Source organism: Oncorhynchus masou, chromosome 11, assembly GCF_036934945.1.
Source record: "Oncorhynchus masou masou isolate Uvic2021 chromosome 11, UVic_Omas_1.1, whole genome shotgun sequence".
NCBI classification, from domain to species: domain Eukaryota; kingdom Metazoa; phylum Chordata; class Actinopteri; order Salmoniformes; family Salmonidae; genus Oncorhynchus; species Oncorhynchus masou.
This window is the reverse complement of record NC_088222.1, coordinates 30,304,802-30,323,721: the sequence shown is the minus strand read 5'-3', so window position 1 is coordinate 30,323,721 and position 18,920 is coordinate 30,304,802. Positions and strand designations below refer to the sequence as shown.

The 18,920-nt window shown below is 45.9% G+C and overlaps 1 protein-coding gene across 3 annotated transcripts in view; it reads right to left on the bottom strand.

Moving 5' to 3' along the window:
* The window catches only part of LOC135548489 (neuroligin-3-like), a 33,904-nt gene that overhangs the window by 2,659 nt on the left and 12,325 nt on the right, over positions 1-18,920 (bottom strand). For all 3 annotated transcript variants that reach the window (XR_010456833.1, XM_064978153.1, XM_064978154.1), the window contains one exon: positions 1,393-2,182. Coding sequence is in view for 2 of the 3 variants with exons in the window: in XM_064978153.1 (XP_064834225.1) it covers positions 1,393-2,182 (790 nt within the window). In the remaining variant the exon portion in view is untranslated. The remainder of the gene's footprint in view (positions 1-1,392; positions 2,183-18,920) is intronic.

The window sequence follows — 18,920 nt, the reverse complement described above, 5'->3', positions numbered from 1 at the left end:
TCCATTATTCTTAAAACAATTATTCAAGCTCTGTCAAATAGGTTGTTGATCATTGCTATACAACCATTTTCAGGTCTTGCCATAGATTTTCATGTAGATTTAAGTTAAAACTATAACTCGCCCACTCAGGAACATTCACTGTCTTCTTGGTAAGCAACTCCAATGTAGATTAGGCCTTGTGTTTTAGGTTATTGTCCTGCTGAAAAGTGAATTAATCTCCCAGTGTCTGTTGGAAAGCAGACTGAACCAGGTTTTCCTCTAGGATTTTGCCTGTTCTTAGCTCCATTCCGTTTCTTTTTTATCCTGAAAAACTCCCCAGTCCTTAACGATTACAAGCATACCCATAACATGATGCAGCCACCACTACGCTTGAAAATAAGTAATGTGTTGTATTGGATTTGCCTCAAGCATTACATTTTGCAGTATTACTTAAGTGCCTTGTTGGAATATTTGTATTATGTACTGGCTTCCTTTTTTCACTCTGTCAATTAGATTGGTATTGTTGAGTAACTACGATGTTGTTTATCCACCCTCAGTTTTCTCCTATCACAGCCATTAAATTCTGAAACTGTTTTAAAGTCACCATTGGCCTCATGGTGAAATCCCCGAGCGGTTTCCTTCCTCTCCAGCAACTGAGTTAGGAAGGATGCCTGTGTCTTTGTAGTGACCGGGTGTATTGATACACCATCCAAAGTGTAATGAATAACTTCACCATGCTCAATGGGATATACAATGTCTTCTTTTGATTTTATCTACCAATAGGTGCCCTTCTTTGTGAGGCATTGGAAAACCACCCTGGTCTTTGTGGTTGAATTTGTGTTTGAAATTCACTGCTTGACTGAGGAACCTTACAGATAATTGTACTGTATGTGTGGAGAACAGAGATGAGGTAGTCATTCAAAAATCATATTAAACACTATTATTGCACAAAGAGTGAGTCCATGCAACTTGTCAAGAAAATGTTTACTCTTGTACCTATTTAGACATTACAAAGGGATTGAATACTTATTGACTCGATATTTCAACTTTTCATTTGTAAAAACTAAAAATAATCCTAATTCCACTTTGACATCACAAACTGTGTGTAGTCCACTGACAAAAACATCTAAATGTAATAATTTTTTAATTCAGGCTATAACACAAAATGTGGAATAAGTCAAGGGGTGTGAATACTTTCTGAAGGCACTGTACATGTGAAGTGTATCTATACTGTATGTCTATAAATATTGGTTCTTCTGCACAGGCTTCAATGCGCATCTAAATATGATTAGGAAAACCTTTGGGGAAAATACATGGACACAAATGGGAAATATTCTGAAAGAAGTGAAAGAATGACCCCATTATTTTTACTATACAATCAAGGCTGACCAGATCTTAGTGTATTGTACTCACCCACTCTTAGCGAAGTTAGTCCAGTAGGTCATGACCACAGCGCTGAGCATGATGTCATTCCTGGAGAAATTGCATGGGAACAGGTCAGTGGCTCCCACCATGGGGATGCCAAACACATAGGGCACCTCGTCCCCGTGGGCCGAGTCCGACCACACAGGCTTCATCAGGCTCTGGCAGTGGTGGTAGAAGGCGTAGAAGTATGTGGGCGAGCCGTAGCGGGCATGCAGGTCAGCCGTCACCACTGAGGGCTCCACCCACTGGTGGTCAGTGAACAGGGCAACTAATGTCTTCCTCCTGGTCTCCGGGTTGTCCCTGTCGGCCCAGTCCGTGTACATGAACTTGATGGTCTCCCTCAGAGTGTCCTTCCCCTCCGGGTAGCCATACAGGCTGTCCACAAAGTCCGACACAGCAAAATCAAAGTCGCTGCCAGATACGCCGTCCTCCAGGTCCACAACAGTCTCCACAAAGCGCAGCCCTTCCCCCTGGTTGACGCCCAGCATGATGTCATAGTTGAGGAACTCGCCCTGCTCCATCAGGATTTCGGGATCATCAGGGATGACGTCACCATCGATGACGGGGCCAAAGGCTACGTGGTAGCGGGCTGGCTGGATGTCCTGCTCCACCAGCTCTCTGGCACTCTTCTTCTGCAGGCAGGACACCATGTCCAGGGTGTCCAGCACGTTGCAGCCCACCCTCTCGGCCAGCATGCGGGTGTACTTGACAGGCTGATAGTTGACGGCCCAGCTGGACAGGGCTGAGCCACTCTGGATGATGGCTCTGTGGAACAGGCCTGAGGAGATCACAGCATAGTCAGGCACAAACATAGATCAGAGGAGGGCTGTTTGGTCAACAACCATCTGAGACAGTACATTTTTAGGCCTACCCTGCAGTATAACATATTGGTAGCTTCATATGATCTCTATCTAGGTTCTGATGATGAGAGGTCAGTTTTGACCAGACTTTTGATGATAATTTGTGCTCACCGCACAATTTCATCTGAGATGGTGATAGACAAACCTCAACAACATTGCTTTTTCAATCTGTGCATCTGCAGTCTCAGTTAACTTTCATTTTCCTTTAATGAAAGATAAATCACTAAATAATATCGAGGGAAAGGATGGAACTCTAAAAATGATATGAATTCTAATTGAGAGTGTATATTTCACAATTAAAAATAAAGCTTAGTAAGTGGTGCATATGCAAGGTCTCACAACATTGGCCACATTAAAAAGGGATTTGAATTAATTAAACTCTCACTCAACACAAAGGCATCATATTTGTGGCACTCATCTTGAAGAGTACTGATTTTGGGAATGAGTCACGATAGAAAATTTCAATTTCTACAAAAAAAATGACATTTTCGTGAATACACACAGTAGCCTTGTTGAAAACATCACTGTTAAATGAACCTTTAAGATTACATTTTAAGAAACACCATTAATTCAACCTAACTCTGTGCAAGAATTGGTCCAGTGATCTTGATGTGGAATATCTCTCTCTCTCTCTCTCTCTGCTGACACTCACAGCTCCCTCTCTCTCTCTCTCTCTCTCTCTCTCTCTGCTGACACTCACAGCACTCTCACTCTCTCTCTCTCTCTCTCTGCTGACACTCACAGCACTCTCACTCTCTCTCTCTCTCTCTCTCTCTCTCTCTGCTGACACTCACAGCATGTCCATCAGAACCAAGTGTAATTGAGGTCCGTGGACAGCCAGGCAAACCAAATAATAAACATTGACAGAAACCATGCTCCAAAATCAATACCACATCAGGGGGTGTGTGAGCAGGTGTGTATGCGATAACAGGCAGCCCTCATGCAGGGAACTACACACACCACAGTAGCACACACAAAGTCAGTCATCGCATCGTGCCTCAATAGCTGCGTCCTCAGGGAACTCTCTAACCAAAGACTACTTGGCTATGTGGCAGGGCCACCATTTTATTTGACGGACATGTACAGTAACTTCGAAATTTGATTGTACATCAGAAGTTTCTCTCTATTTATCAATTAGCCCATGTCAAAACATCTTTCATATTGGTAAATTAGTCTAGCCAACTACCTAAACTTGTATGAATCATGATCGAATTACCGACCGTGCATGCAGGGAACGTGCCCAGTGGCCCTGACTTCCAGGGGGATATTGTTAGGCACTCACTCAGAAATCATATTAACAAGTCATGGCAAAATGGGTAAAATTAAGACCTGGGATACCTGTAGTTTAAACTATGTTTGTGGAAAGTAACTCTTCCCACAAATATAGTTAGTGGAAATAACTACTTTTTAAAGCTATTCAAATACAGATCTCAGAAAGTAACTACTTATTAAAACAATTTGGATACAGATTTGAGAAACCAAGTACTTAAAAAAATATTTGAATACAGTAAGGGACTACTTTTCTGAAACTATTGAATTGGCTGCCTTCAACTAATGGCAGGACTGTATCAGAACTGCATGTTGAAGATAGAATGAATAGAGCACACACAATCTCCTATACTATTCCAATCTATCTGGCAGTCATATTTGATCTATACAATACATTTATATCTGAACATTTTGTAAATGTCCATTCTCCTGAATGTCAATTGCCCCAGGTGTACATAATCATGTCAAACCAATTAACCAATGACATTTTGTACAGATAAGTATAAATAAGTTGTGACACTCAACTATTGTATGGCTCTTTCAACATGCCACTGAAAAGGTCAAAAGCTGCAATTAATTTTACGATACCTGAAAATACTGCAGAGTAATTAAAAGCCATTTGCAAACACGACAAACATCAATTTGGATACTTACAAAAAAATACTTGGAACCTCTGTCCATCTGAGGGTAAGTGTTCTTTCAAACACACACTATACCATCTGTAAAGGGATCATTTTTTTGATTTTCCACCTACCTCAGCTGTAGTTGATTTCCTTTCAACATTTAATAGCCATATTTTGTTACTATTAGCATTCTCAGTAACACTTAACATTAAACTGTTCTTGTGTCTGTGTAATACAACTGTCATTACTTTTGGAGTAACATTTTATTAGCTAACCCTTTTAGCTACTGTACACAAGAGGAATAGTGACTGTTTCTTATTCCATTTATGTCATAACTCCATTAATATGAAATTATAAAGCCATTTCCAAAGTCCTATGTAACACCAATGTTTCTATTGTAATAATCACAAAGTTACTACACATGTATAACAACTATGTCAAGTGTTAGTATTACCTTGTCTCATTATGAACATATATATGTTATTTATTCTGAAGCAGCAAAAGTGGTCTACTCTAATGTTGAGGTGATTCCATGTCCCGCATGTATTTCATTCAAGAATATAGGCTATATTGAGATTCATATCTAAGAGCTCTCCAAACCATGTACTTATGATCATATATTTAGATTAACTGAACTAACTGTAGAAGTGTTTTGTTCTTTATCAAATATTTGGCTGCCATCAAATATATATATATATTTTTTTTAAGTGCATATTTTCAAATACCTCAAATATGAGGTTTTTATGAGAGACATTCAAAATACTTTCAAATATAATTTGTTCCATTTCGTTCTGTTTTTTTTTTCTGTGAGCTCGATATGCAGTTGTATGTATAGATAAATCAGATCAAGCCTGAACTGTGCAACATAGTAGGGAGTTGAAGTTTCCAACAGGCCAATATTCTACACAGTTCAGCGCAGAAAACGTGGTAATTAACTACAATGACCATAATCTATTGCACGCCCGCATAAACTTGTCCGGTCTGTGCGGAGCAAGACATGGAGACTGAGAGAAGAGAGAAGGCCAATCGAGAGGGATAGAAAGCAGTTGCTTCGCAAGCTTGAAAATGGCTACACTAGTGACCAAATGTTGCTAACATTTACGATAGAAAATTTCAATTTACAAAAAAAAAAAAAAAAACGTCTTTTGAGCTTCTAGTCATGAAATCTATGCAGCCTACTCAATCACTTTTTATAGCTACTGTTTACAGGCCTCTTGGGCCATATACAGTGTTCCTCATTGAGTTTCCTGAATTCCTATAGAACCTTGTAGTCATAGCAGATAATATTCAAATTTTTGGTGACTTTAATATTCACATGGAAAAGTCCACAGACCCACTCCAAAAGGCTTTCGGAGCCATCATCGACTCAGTGGGTTTTGTCCAACATGTCTCTGGGCCTACTCACTGTCACAGTCATACTCTGGACCTAGTTTTGTCCCATGGAATAAATATTGTGGATCTTAATGTTTTTCCTCATAATCATGGAATATCGGACCACCATTTTATTACGTTTGCAATTGCAACAAATAATCTGCTCAGACCCCAACCAAGGAGCATCAAAAGTCGTGCTATTAATTCACAGACAACACAAAGATTCCCCGATGCCCTTCCAGACTCCCTCTGCCTACCCAAGGACGTCAGAGGACAAAAATCAGTTAACCACCTAATTGAGGAACCCAATTTAACCGTGCGCAATACCCTAGATACAGTTGCACCCCTAAAAACTAAAAACATTTGTCATAAGAAACTAGCTCCCTGGTATACAGAAAATACAAAAGCTCTGAAGCAAGCTTCCAGAAAATTGGCACGGAAATGGCGCCACACCAAACTGGAAGTCTTCCGACTAGCTTGGAAAGACAGTACCATGCAGTATCGAAGAGCCCTCACTGCTGAGGAAAATAAGAACAATCCGAAATGTATTTTTGATACTGTCGCAAAGCTAACTAAAAAGCAGCATTCCCCAAGTGAGGATGGCTTTCACTTTAGCAGTGATAAATTCATGAACTTCTTTGAGGAAAAAATTATGATTATTAGAAAGCAAATTACAGACTCCTCTTTAAATCTGCGTATTCCTTCAAAGCTCAGTTGTCCTGAGTCTGCACAACTCTGCGTGGACCTAGGATCAAGAGAGACGCTCAAGTGTTTTAGTACTATATCTCTTGACACAATGATGAAAATAATCATGGCCCCTAAACTTTCAAGCTGCATACTATTCCAATTAAACTACTGAAAGAGCTGCTTCCTGTGCTTGGCCCCCTATGTTGAACATAATAAAAGGCTCTCTATTCACCGGATGTGTACCAAACTCACTAAAATTGGCAGTAATAAAGCCTCTCTTGAAAAAGCCAAACCTTATCGGCCAATATCGAATCTTCCATTCCTCTCAAAATGTTTTGAAAAAGCTGTTGCGCAGCAACTCACTGCCTTCCTGAAGATAAATTATGTATACAAAATGCTTCAGTCTGGTTTTAGACCCCATCATAGCACTGAGACTGCAATTGTGAAGTTGGTAAATTACCTTTTAATGGCATCAGACCAAGGCTCTGCATCTGTCCTCGTGCTCCTAGTGTCACGCCCTGGTCGAAGTATATTGTGTTTGTCTGCATTTATTTGGTCAGGCCAGGGTGTGACATGGGTTTTTTGTGGTGTGTTTTGTCTTGGGGGTGTATAGCATAGTCTACGGCTGCCTGAGGCGGTTCTCAATCAGAGTCAGGTGATTATCGTTGTCTATTTAGGCAGCCATATTCTTTGAGTATTTCATGGGTGATTGTTCCTGTCTCTGTGTTTGTTGTCACCAGATAACCTATACAGCCTTTCACGTTCCGTTTGTTGTTTTTGTATTGTTCGTTTTCATCTTCATTAAACATGTCTCAAAAATACCACGCTGCATTTTGGTCCGCTTCTCTTCCACCAGACGAAAGCCGTTGCAGAATCACCCACCACAACGGGACCACGCGGCGTGGTAACAGGCAACAGCAACAGCAGGAGAAACATAATAAGGATTTCTGGACTTGGGGGGAAATCCTAAACGGAGAAGGACCCTGGGCTCAGTCTGGAGAATATTGCCGCCCCAAAGAAGAACTGGAGGCGGAGAGAGCTGAGAGGCGCTGGTATGAGGAGAAGCAACAGCGGCAGCAGGAGCAACAATATCTGGACTACACAACTTGGGAGGAGATAGACAGGTGGGCGGTCGACCCAGGGAGAGTGCCGGAGCCCGCCTGGGATTCGATGGAGCAGTGTGCAGAGGGTTACGAGAGAATGAGGTTGGCGAAGCAAGCACGGCGGCGCGGAAGGAAGCCCGAGAGTCAGACCCAAAGATTTCTTGGGGGGGGGCTCAGGGAGAGTGTGGCAGAGTCAGGAGTCAGACCTGAACCAACTCTCCCTGTTTATCGTGAGGAGCCAAGGAAGAGACCAGAACCAGAGCCGGTGTTGGATCATGGAATTCGCCCAACGGAGCGTGTCGGGGATTTGATGGCACCTGGGTCAGTGCTCCATACTCGTCCTGAGGTGCGTGTTAGTCAGCTGGTTAAGATGGTGCCAGCCTCACGCACCAGGCCTCCTGTGCACATTCCTAGCCTTACACGTCCTGTGCCAGCACTGCTCTCAAGATCTCCAGTACGCCTTCACGGTCTAGCCCATCCTGTGCCACCTTCACACACCAGCCCTCCGGTGGCAGCTCCCCGCACCAGGCTTCCTGTGCTTGTCCTCGGCCCAGTACCACCAGTGCCAGCACCACACATCAGACGTACAGTGCGCCTCGCCTCTCCAGCTCTGCCGGAGCCTTCCTCCTCTCCTGCGCTGCCGGAGTCTCCCGCCTGTTCGGCGCTGCCAGAGCCTTCCTCCTCTACAGCGCTGCTGGAGTCTCCTGCCTGTTCAGCGCAGCCAGAGCTGCCAGCCTGCATGGAGCAGCCAGAGCTGTCAGCCTGCATGGAGCAGCCTGAGATGTCAGTCTGCATGGAGCAGCCAGAGGTGCCAGTCTGCATGGAGCAGCCAGAGGTGCCAGTCTGCATGGAGCAGCCAGAGCTGCCAGTCTGCAAGGAGCTGCCAGTCTGCAAGGAGCTGCCAGAGCTGGCAGTCTGCAAGAAGACGCCAGAGCTGTCAGTCTGCATGGAGCAGCCAGAGCTGCCAGTCAGCATGGAGCAGCCAGAGCCGCCAGTCAGCATGGAGCAGCCAGATCCGTCAGTCTGCCAGACTCTTCCAGATCTGCCAGTCAGCCAGACTCTTCCAGATCTGCCAGTCAGCCAGACTCTTCCAGATCTGCCAGTCAACCAGACTCTTCCAGATCCGCCAGTCAGCCAGGATCTGCCAGAGCCGCCAGCCAGCCAGGATCTGCCGGATCCAACTACCTGCCTGAGCTTCCTCTCAGTGCTGAGCTTCCTCTCAGTGCTGGGCTTCCTCTCAGTGCTGAGCTTCCCCTCAGTCCCGAGCTTCCCCTCAGTCCCGAGCTTCCCCTCAGCTCAGTCCCGAGCTTCCCCTCAGTCCCGAGCTACCTCTCAGTCCCGAGCTGCCTCAGTCCCGAGCTGCCCCTCAGTCCCGAGCTGCCCCTCAGTCCCGAGCTGCCCCTCAGTCCCGAGCTGCCCCTCGGTCCAGTGGGTTTCTGGGTGAGGACTACTAGGCCATGGTCGGCGGCGAGGGTGGAGTATCTTAGGACGCGAGGAGGAGGGACTAAGACATTGATAGAGTGGGGTCCACGTCCCGCGCCGGAGCCGCCACCATGGACAGACGCCCACCCGGACCCTTCCCTATTGTTTTGATGTGCGTCCGGGAGTCCGCACCTTAGGGGGGGTTCTGCCACGCCCTGGTCGAAGTATATTGTGTTTATCTGCATTTATTTGGTCAGGCCAGGGTGTGACATGAGTTTTTTGTGGTGTGTTTTGTCTTGGGGGTGTATAGCATAGTCTATGGCTGCCTGAGGCAGTTCTCAATCAGAGTCAGGTGATTATCGTTGTCTCTGATTGGGAACCATATTTAGGCAGCCATATTCTTTGAGTATTTCGTGGGTGATTGTTCCTGTTTCTGTGTTTGTTGTCACCAGATAGGCTGTATAGGTTTTCACGTTCCGTTTGTTGTTTTTGTATTGTTCCTTTTCATCTTCATTAAACATGTCTCAAAAATACCACGCTGCATTTTCGTCCGCTTCTCTTCCACCAGACGAAAGCCGTTACACCTAGACCTTAGTGCTGCTTTTGATACCATTGATCACCACATTCTTTTGGTGCTAAATACGGCTGTAAGGAATCCTGACTAGAACCAAAAAATGTGATCATATGACTGTTACTGTAATTTCATTATTTCCAATATGTTTTCATTAATTGAATTCACTTAGTCTATTTTATGAGAATTTGTAAGATTCTTATTTGCATAAAATAGACGGAGACCAGTCTTATCAATAATGGATAATAGCATTTATTCTCGGAGCGCGCTCTCATGTATCCACGAACAACAGTTTATATACAAAACATGATGTCATTTCATTGCTTCTAGAATTAATCTCCTCCTCCTGACTGAGACAAAGCAAGTTTAAAAGTGAATTCCGACTCACTAACGCACACACAGGACACACAATATAGCTGAATTAACTCTTGACCCCTCACCATTATCGATCACCACTTAGCTGACAGTTCTAGTTAAAGGAAACCTGGGAATGCACTCACTACCTTATCTAAAACACCCCAGAGCTAAGTTTCGTCGGTTCAACCATAGGTTAAAGACCTTTTCTGCTTACTTAAAAAAAACACTCCTAATCTCCTCCAACCTGGCTGGAATGGTATTTATTTAAATGTAATTACCCCCTGTTTCAGGCTCCACAATCCCTCACTTATGAACTCATATTGTTAATCAGATATAATAAAACAGAGTATAAGTTTACTTAGTTACAGTTCTATTTAAAATGGGGATATTGTTTAGTCATTTATTCATAAAATTCTTAACAATTACTCCAGTGCTAGCCTCTCTACACTGGCTTCCTGTTAAGGCAAGGGCTGATTTCAAGGTTTTACTGCTAACCTACAAAGCATTACATGGGCTTGTTCCTACCTATCTTTCTGATTTGGTCCTGCCGTACATACCTACACGTACGCTACGGTCACAAGACGCAGGCCACCTAATTGTCCCTAGAATTTCTAAGCAAACAGCTGGAGGCATGGCTTTCTCCTACAGAGCTCCATTTTTATGGAATGGTCTGCGAGAATGTGAGAGACGCAGACTTGGTCTCAACCTTTAAGTCTTTACTGAAGACTCATCTCTTCAGTGGGTCATATGATTGAGTGTAGTCTGGCCCAGGAGTGTGAAGGTGAACTGAATGGCTCTGGAGCAACGAACTGCCCTTGCTGTCTCTGCCTGGCCGGTTCCCCTCTCTCCACTGGGATTCTCTGCCTCTAACCCTATTACAGGGGCTGGCTTACTGGTCACTGGCTTACTGGTGCTCTTTCATGCCATCCCTAGGAGGGGTGTGTCACTTGAGTGGGTTGAGTCACAACCTTGGGTTGTGCCGTGGTGGAGATCTTTGTGGGCTATACTCAGGATGGTAAGTTGGTGGTTGAAGATATCCCTCTAGTGGTGTGGGGGCTGTGCTTTGGCAAACTGGTTGGGGTTATATCCTTCCTGTTTGGCAATGTCCGGGGGTATCATCGGATGGGGCCACAGTGTCTCCTGACCCCTCCTGTCTCAGCCTCCAGTATTTATGCTGCAGTAGTTTGTGTGTCGGGGGCTAGGGTCAGTTTGTTATATCTGGAGTACTTCTCCTGTCTTATCCAGTTTCCTGTGTGAATTTAAGTATGCTCTCTCTAATTCTCTCTTTCTCTCTTTCTCTCTTTCTCTCTTTCTCTCGGAGGACCTGAGCCCTAGGACCATGCCTCAGGACTACCTGGCATGATGACTCCTTGCTGTCCCTAGTCCACCTGGCTGTGCTGCTGCTCCAGTTTCAACTGTTCTGCCTGCGGCTATGGAATCCTGACCTGTTCACTGGACGTGCTACCTGTCCCAGACCTGCTGTTTTCAACTCTCTAGAGACAGCAGTAGTGGTAGAGATACTCATAATGATTGGCTATGAAAAGCCAACTGACATTTACTCCTGATGTGCTGACTTGCTGCACCCTCGACAACTACTGTGATAATTATTATTTGACCATGCTGGTCATTTATGAACATTTGAACATCTTGGCCATGTTCATTGTGAAAGGCCAGACGCCTGCAGGTTGACTTTGGTTGTCAGTTGGATGGTGTTTCCTCTGGCACATTTGTGCGGCTGGCTTTCGGGTTAACTTCTTCGATATAGGGGGCGCTCTTTTAATTTTTGGATAAAAAAACATTCCCGTTTTAAACAAGATATTTTGTCACGAAAAGTTGCTAGACTATGCATATAATTGACAGCTTTGGAAAGAAAACACTCTGACGTTTCCTAACCTGCAAAGATATTGTCTGTGAGTGCCACAGAACTAATGCTACAGGCAAAACCAAGATGAAATTTCATACAGGATATGCCCCATATTTTGAATGCGCTGTGTTTCAATGTCTCCTTATATGGCTGTGAATGCGCCAGGAATGAGCCTACACTTTCTGTCGTTTCCCCAAGGTGTCTGCAGCATTGTGACGGATTTGTAGGCATATCATTAGAAGATTGACCATAAGAGACTACATTTACCAGGTGTCCGCTTGGTGTCCTCCGTCGAAATTATTGCGCAATCTCCAGCTGCGTCCACTTTTCCATTTGGTTAAGAGGAGAAAGGCAACTGCCACGAATGATTTATCATTAAATAGATATGTGAAAAACACCTTGAGGATTGATTCTAAACAACGTTTGCCATGTTTCTGTCGATATTATGGAGTTAATTTGGAAAAAAGTTCGGCATTGTAATGACTGAATTTTCGTTTTCATTTCTTAGCCAAACACGATGAACAAAACGGAGCGATTTCTCCTACACAAATAATATTTTTGGAATAACTGAACATTTGCTATCTAACTGAGAGTCTCCTCATTGAAAACATCCGAAGTTCTTCAAAGGTAAATTATTTTATTTGAATGCTTTTCTTGTTTTTGTGAAAATGTTGCCTGTTGAATGCTAGGCTTAATGCTATGCTAGCTATCAATACTCTTACACAAATTCTTGTGTAGCTATGGTTGAAAAGCATATTTTGAAAATCTGAGATGACAGTGTTGTTAACAGAAGGCTAAGCTTGTGAACCAATATATTTATTTCATTTCATTTGCGATTTTCATGAATAGTTAACGTTGCGTTATGCTAATGAGCTTGAGGCTATGATTACGCTCCCGGATACGGGATTGCTCGACGCTAGAGGTTAAGCGGACGGGTGTTAAGAAGCTCGGATTGTCTGGTCATGTTTTGGAGGACGCATGACTCAACCTTCGCCTCTCCCAAGCCCGTTTGGGAGTTGCAGCGATGAGACAAGATCACAATTGGATATCATGAAATTTGGGAGAAAAGGTACGTAACATTTTTTAGCATTTTATTATAATAATAAAGTCATAAAATAAAAAATGTATTAAAGTAAAGTAATGTGAATAAATGATGGTTAATAAGTGATAAGTAGAAATGGGCATTTACTACCGTTTTTTCATTTATTTGTATTTTTTATTTATACTTTATTTAACTAGGCAAGTCAGTTAAGAACAAATTCTTATTTACAATGGCGGCCTACCTCGGCCAAATAGGCCAAATACTAACCCAGACAACGCTGGGACAATTGTGCGCTGCCCTATGGGACAGAGCTACCAGGACATACATCACATCCACTAACCAAAGCATACATGTCTGGAAAACAAAGGACAAATCCCACTGCTCTTCAGTCCCTTAAATTATCCACTTTGATTATACTGTATGCTTCACCTTAATTATTCACTTAACTGACCTTCCTGTTTTTTACTTTGTTATGATCCCATCAAACCAAATTTGGCCTGTCGTGAAACAACCTCATTTTACACAGCCAGGCAGTGGAAAAACATCTGGAAAACATGGCGATATAATATTTTTTTATTATATCACCAACGGTGATCGTGGTTCTTGATTAATGCTTGAAAAATATATGATATAAAGACTAGTCTGGGTAGTCTGTCTGTATACCACAATATCACGCTGGCTCACACAATCTCAGTGAGAGGGGCCTAAGCTGGCTCTGGTGCCGTTAGAGCTGTGGCCTGATGTAATAAAGGGCTGATTGATTAGAGGAGAAGAGGTGGTGTGTGTGTGTGTGTGTGTGTGTGTGTGTGTGTGTGTGTGTGTGTGTGTGTGTGTGTGTGTGTGTGTGTGTGTGTGTGTGTGTGTGTGTGTGTGTGTGTGTGTGTGTGTGTGTGTGTGTGTGTGTGTGTGTGTGTGTGTGTGTGTGTGTGCGCGCGGTTGTGGGAGATGAGGCACAGATGCCACTATCTTTGTTTCAGATTGAGTGACATTCCTCAATTCATTCACAACCCTCCTTCCATTTACTCTCGTGAGGGTAAGAAAGAAATACGAGCAAATCTTTCTGAAACGCTGGGGATAAATTAGAGAGTGTAAAACAGAGTGAGGTTTAAAGATTATTATATTGATTAATAGATGCTGCACAGTATGTGCTGTGTACACATGTCTTGATGAATAAAATGTAAATATATAAAGTTAAAATGATAGATAGCTAGATAGTTAGACTCCATCCATACACTACCTTGGATTTATAGGTAGATCTGTTAAAGGGGTTCACTCTTTAAGAGGCAAAGCTTTTAGTCTGATTATATTTAGGAGAGGAGAACAATAGCCATCACTTAACTGTACCACTACCCTACCACCCTAGCCACATATCCAACCGATTCACTTCCTCTGAAGGACTCGATTAGATCCATTTGGAGTTTGGGGTTTGGTTCACAAATAGAGTACATTTTGCATCCCTTTGATATTTTAAGTAGAAATTGTTTACCAATAGTGAATTTCAAAAGCCTGTTAAATTAAATGAAGTGCCCTTTATTATAGACCACATGGGAAATTCGGCATTTTGACATGAAGATTTTAACCCGCTTAACCCCAAATGTATTGAAGGTTTCACTATCACTGTAAAGCTCTAGTTATGTTTTTGCTTTGACAAAGACCTTTCTGAAGATTTGTATTTATTTAATGTGATTAGTGATTAATTTACGTCTGTCCCTCATTTTAACGTCAACCCAGTTACGTGAACTGAACTCGTTTGAATATAAAATCAAATCAAATTGTATTAGTCACATGCGCTGAAAACAACAGCTGAAGACCTTACAGTGAAATGCTTACTTACGAAACCCTAACCAACAATACAGTTTAAAAAAATAAGGATAAGAAATAAAAGTAACAAGTAATTAAAGAGCAGCAGTAAAATAACAATAGGGAGACTATATACATGGGGGTACCGGTACAGAGTCAATGCGCGGGGGTGTCACGACTTCCACCGAAGGTGGCTCCCCTTCCTCGGAGGTCGTCGTCACCGGTCTACTAGCTGCCACCAATTCCCTTTTCCTTTTCTGTTGGTTATGTCTTATTGGTTTCACCTGTTTCTCGTTTGGGGTTTGGTTTAGGGCTATTTAAGCCTGTTATGCCCACCTACTTTTGCGCGGGCTTGTTTCTCTGTTCTGTTTTGTGGATGGTGTTGTTTGTATTTTTCCGGACTGTTTGTGTCCTGTCATTTATTCACCTGTTGTTTTGGCATGACCTTTTCTCACCGGAATAAATACGCTCTTTGTCTTGCGCCCCCAAGGGAGTATGATGGAGCGGTGGCTGGGTGCAAGGGATTCTTGCTCCAGCTCGATCTATACCTGGCTACCATTCGCCCGACTCCCTCTGGTGAGGAGAGCGTGAGTGTCCTCGTCTCCTGCCTGCCGGGCAGAGCCCTGGAGTGGGCCAACGCAGTTTTGAACAGCCCAGACTCCGCAAGGGACCACTACTAACGGCTGTTCCACCTTAGGTAGAAGACGAGGAGTGTGCAGGACTTCGCGCTGGAGTTTCGGACCTTGGCCGCTGGAGCTGGGTGGAATGACAGGGCCCTGATGGACCACTGCCGGTGTAGCCTCCGAGAGGATGTCCACAGGGAGCTAGCTTGTTGGGACGCCACCCTCTCCCTCGACGAGCTCATAGACATGTCAATCCGACTGGACAACCTGCTAGCTGCCCGCGGGCGTTCAGAATGGGCCACCTCCCGGCCCTCCCGCTCCAATACCTATGGAGTTAGGGGGGGGCCACATCGAGGGGAACCGGAGGAGGAGGCTCCTCCTGCACCAGCTGTGGTCGGAGAGGACACACTGCCGACCGGTGCTGGAGGAGCTCGTCTGGGAGTTGAGAGGGCAGGCAGAGCACTTCTTGGTCACCCCAGGTGAATCAGCACCTAACTCACCCAGAGCTCCCTGTTGGTCACATGTTTTTACTAATCTCTTCCCCTGAGTTTTCTCCCTCTCTCCAGCATAAGGCACTAGTCGATTCAGGCGCAGCTGGGAAGTTTATGGATCGCAGACTTGCTCGTAGGTCAGGGATTCCACTGGTGCCGATAGATCCACCCTTCCCCGTGCACTCCTTAGATAACCGACCGTTAGGGTCAGGGAGGCCACGGTTCCACTGGACATGGTAACGCAGGGGGATCATGGGGAGTGGATTAGTCTCTTCCTTATTGATCCACCTGCGTTTCCAGTGGTGCTGGGGGTTCCCTGGCTGGCTAGTCACAATCCTAGGATTTCTTGGAAACAGGGGGCTCTCCAGGGGTGGTCAGAGGAGTGTTCAGGTAGGTGTATAGTTTCCATTGGTGACACGATGGTGGCGAGTCCAGACCAGGTTTCCACTGTGCGCATTCCCTCAGAATATGCCAATTTGGCTATCGCCTTCTGTATGAAGAGGGCGACAAAATTACCACCTCATCGATGAGGGGATTGCGCGATAAACCTCCAGGTAAACGCAGCACTTCACAGGAGTCACGTGTACCCATTGTACCCACAGGAGGAGACAGTGGCTATGGAGACATATGTCACTGAATCTCTGGGGCAGGGGTACATTCGGCCCTCAAAGTCACCTGTCTCCTCAAGTTTCTTTTTTGTGAAATAAAGGAGGGAGGTCTGCGTCCGTGCATTGATTATAGAGGTCTAAATACCATCACAGTGGGGTTTAGTTACCTGCTACCTCTCATCGCTATGGCAGTAGAATCTTTTCACAGAGCGTGTTTTTTCACTAAACTGAACCTCAGGAGCGCGTATAATCTGGTGTGTGGAAAACCGCGTTTAGTACCACATCTGGCCATTATGAGTACCTCGTCATGCCGTATGGGTTAAAGAATGCTCCAGACGTCTTTCAATCCTTTGTAGATGAGATTCTCAGGGACCTGCATGGGCAGGGTGTGGTAGTGTATATTGATGATATCCTGATCTATTCCACCACACGCACCGCGCATGTGTCTCTGGTGCGCAAGATACTTGGGCGACTGCTGGAGCATGACCTGTACTTCAAGGTGGAGAAATGTGTGTTCTCCAAACAAGCCGTTTCCTTCCTGGGTTATATCATTTCCACCTCGGAGGTGGTGATGGAGTGTGACCGCGTCAAGGCCGTGCGTAATTGGCCGACTCCGACCACGGTGAAGGAGGTGCAGCGGTTTTTAGGGTTTGCCAAATACTACCAGAGGTTTATCCGGGGTTTTGGCTTGGTGCCAGCTCCCATTACCTCATTGCTGAAGGGGGGGCCGGCACGTTTACGGTGGTCAGCAGAGGCAGACAGAAGGCGCTGTTTACCGACACTCCCGTGTTGGCCCATCCGGACCCATCTTTGGCGTTCATAGTGGAGGTGGACGCATCCGAGGCTGGGGTTAGAGCCGTGCTATCACAGCTCTCGGGCACGCCACCGAAGCTCCGCCCCTGCGCTTTCTTTTCGAAGAAGCTCGGTCCGGCGAAGCGAAACTATGATGTTGGGGACCGGGAGTTGTTAGCTGTGGTAAAAGCTCTGAAGGTGTGGAGACATTGGCTTGAGGGGGCTAAGCACCCTTTCCTCATCTGGACTGACCACCGTAATCTGGAGTATATCCGGGCAGCGAGGAGACTGAATCCTCGTCAGGCAAGGTGGGCCATGTTTTTCACCAGATTTAGGTTCACTATCTCCTATAGACCAGGTTCCCTTAACACGAAGGCCGACGAGCTGTCCCATCTCTATGACATCGAGGATCAGTCCATTGATCCTACTCCCATCCTTCCAGCTTCATGTCTGGTGGCACCGGTGGTATGGGAGGTGGACGCAGACATCAAGCGGGTATTACGATTGGAACCTGCGCCTCCACAGTGTCCAGCGGGTCTTCAGTACGTGCTGTTTGGTGTTCGTGATCAATTGATTTGGTGGGCTTATACACTACCCTCTTCAGGCCATCCGGGTGTTGAGAGGACAGTGCGAGGTCTTAAGGGAAAGTACTGGTGGCCCACCTTAGCTAAGGACGTGAGGTTTTATGTCTCCTCCTGTTCGGTGTGCGCTCAGAGTAAGGCTCCTAGACACCTGCCTAGAGGGAAGTTACAGCCCCTCCCCGTTCCACAATGGCCGTGGTTCCATCTGTCGGTGGATTTTCTTACCGATCTTCCCCCATCTCAGGGGAACACTACGATCCTGGTTGTTGTGGATCGGTTTTCTAAGTCCTGCTGTCTCCTCCTGTTGCCCGGTCTCCCTACTGCCCTACAGACTGTGGAAGCCCTGTTTACCCACGTCTTCCGGCACTACAGGGTGCCTGAGAACATCGTTTCTGATCGGGTTCCCCAGTTCATGTCCCAAGTTTGGAGGGCGTTTATGGAGCGTCTGGGGGTCTCGGTCAGCCTGACCTCGGGTTATCACCCCGAGAGTAATGGGCAGGTGGAGAGAGTGAACTAGGATGTGGGTAGGTTTCTGCGTTCGTATTGCCAGGACCGGCCAGGAGAATGGGCGAGGTACGTCCCATGGAGGTGGCTCAGAACTCACTCCGCCACTCCTCCGCCACTCCTTGCCTTTTCAGTGCGTATTGGGCTACCAGCCGGTCCTGGCACCGTGGCATCCGAGCCAGACCGAAGCTCCTGCGGTGGAGGAGTGGGTACAGCGCTCAAAGGAGACCTGGAGGGCCGGCAAGGAATCACTCAAACAAGCTGGTGGGCGGCAGAAGAGGAGCGCTGACCGCCACCGCAGTGAGGCCCTCGTGTTCGCACTGGGAGACAGCGTCTTGCTCTCACCCTCCACCTGCCCTGCGGGAAGCTGGGGCCGCAGTGTGTGGGGCCATTTAAAGTCCTGAGGAGGATGAACGAGGTGTGTTATAGGTTACAGCTCCCTTCTTACTATCGTATTAACCCCTCGTTTCATGTGTCTCTCCTCGGGCCAGTGGTAGCTGGTCCCCTGCAGGAAGGTGATGTGCCGGAGGTCCCTCCACCCCCTCTGGACATCAAGGGGTCCCCGGCATACACAGTACATTCTTTTCTGGACTCTAGACGCCGGGTGAGGGGCCTACAGTACCTCGTTGACTGGGAGGGGTACGGTCTGGAGAAGAGGTGCTGGGAACCGGTGGGGGACATCTTGGATCCATCACTGCTGAGGGAATTCCATCGCCTCCATCTGGATCGCCCTGCGCCTCGCCCTCTGGGTCGTCCTCGATGCCTGTGTCGGCTCGCTGCAGGAGCCGCGCGTCAGGGGAGGGGGGGTGGGGGTACTGTCACGACTTCCACCGGAGGTGGCTCCCCTTCCTGTTTGGGCGGAGCTCACCGGTCTACTAGCAGCCACCGATTCCCTTTTCCTTTTCTGTTGGTTATGTCTTATTGGTTTCACGTGTTTCTAGTTTGGGG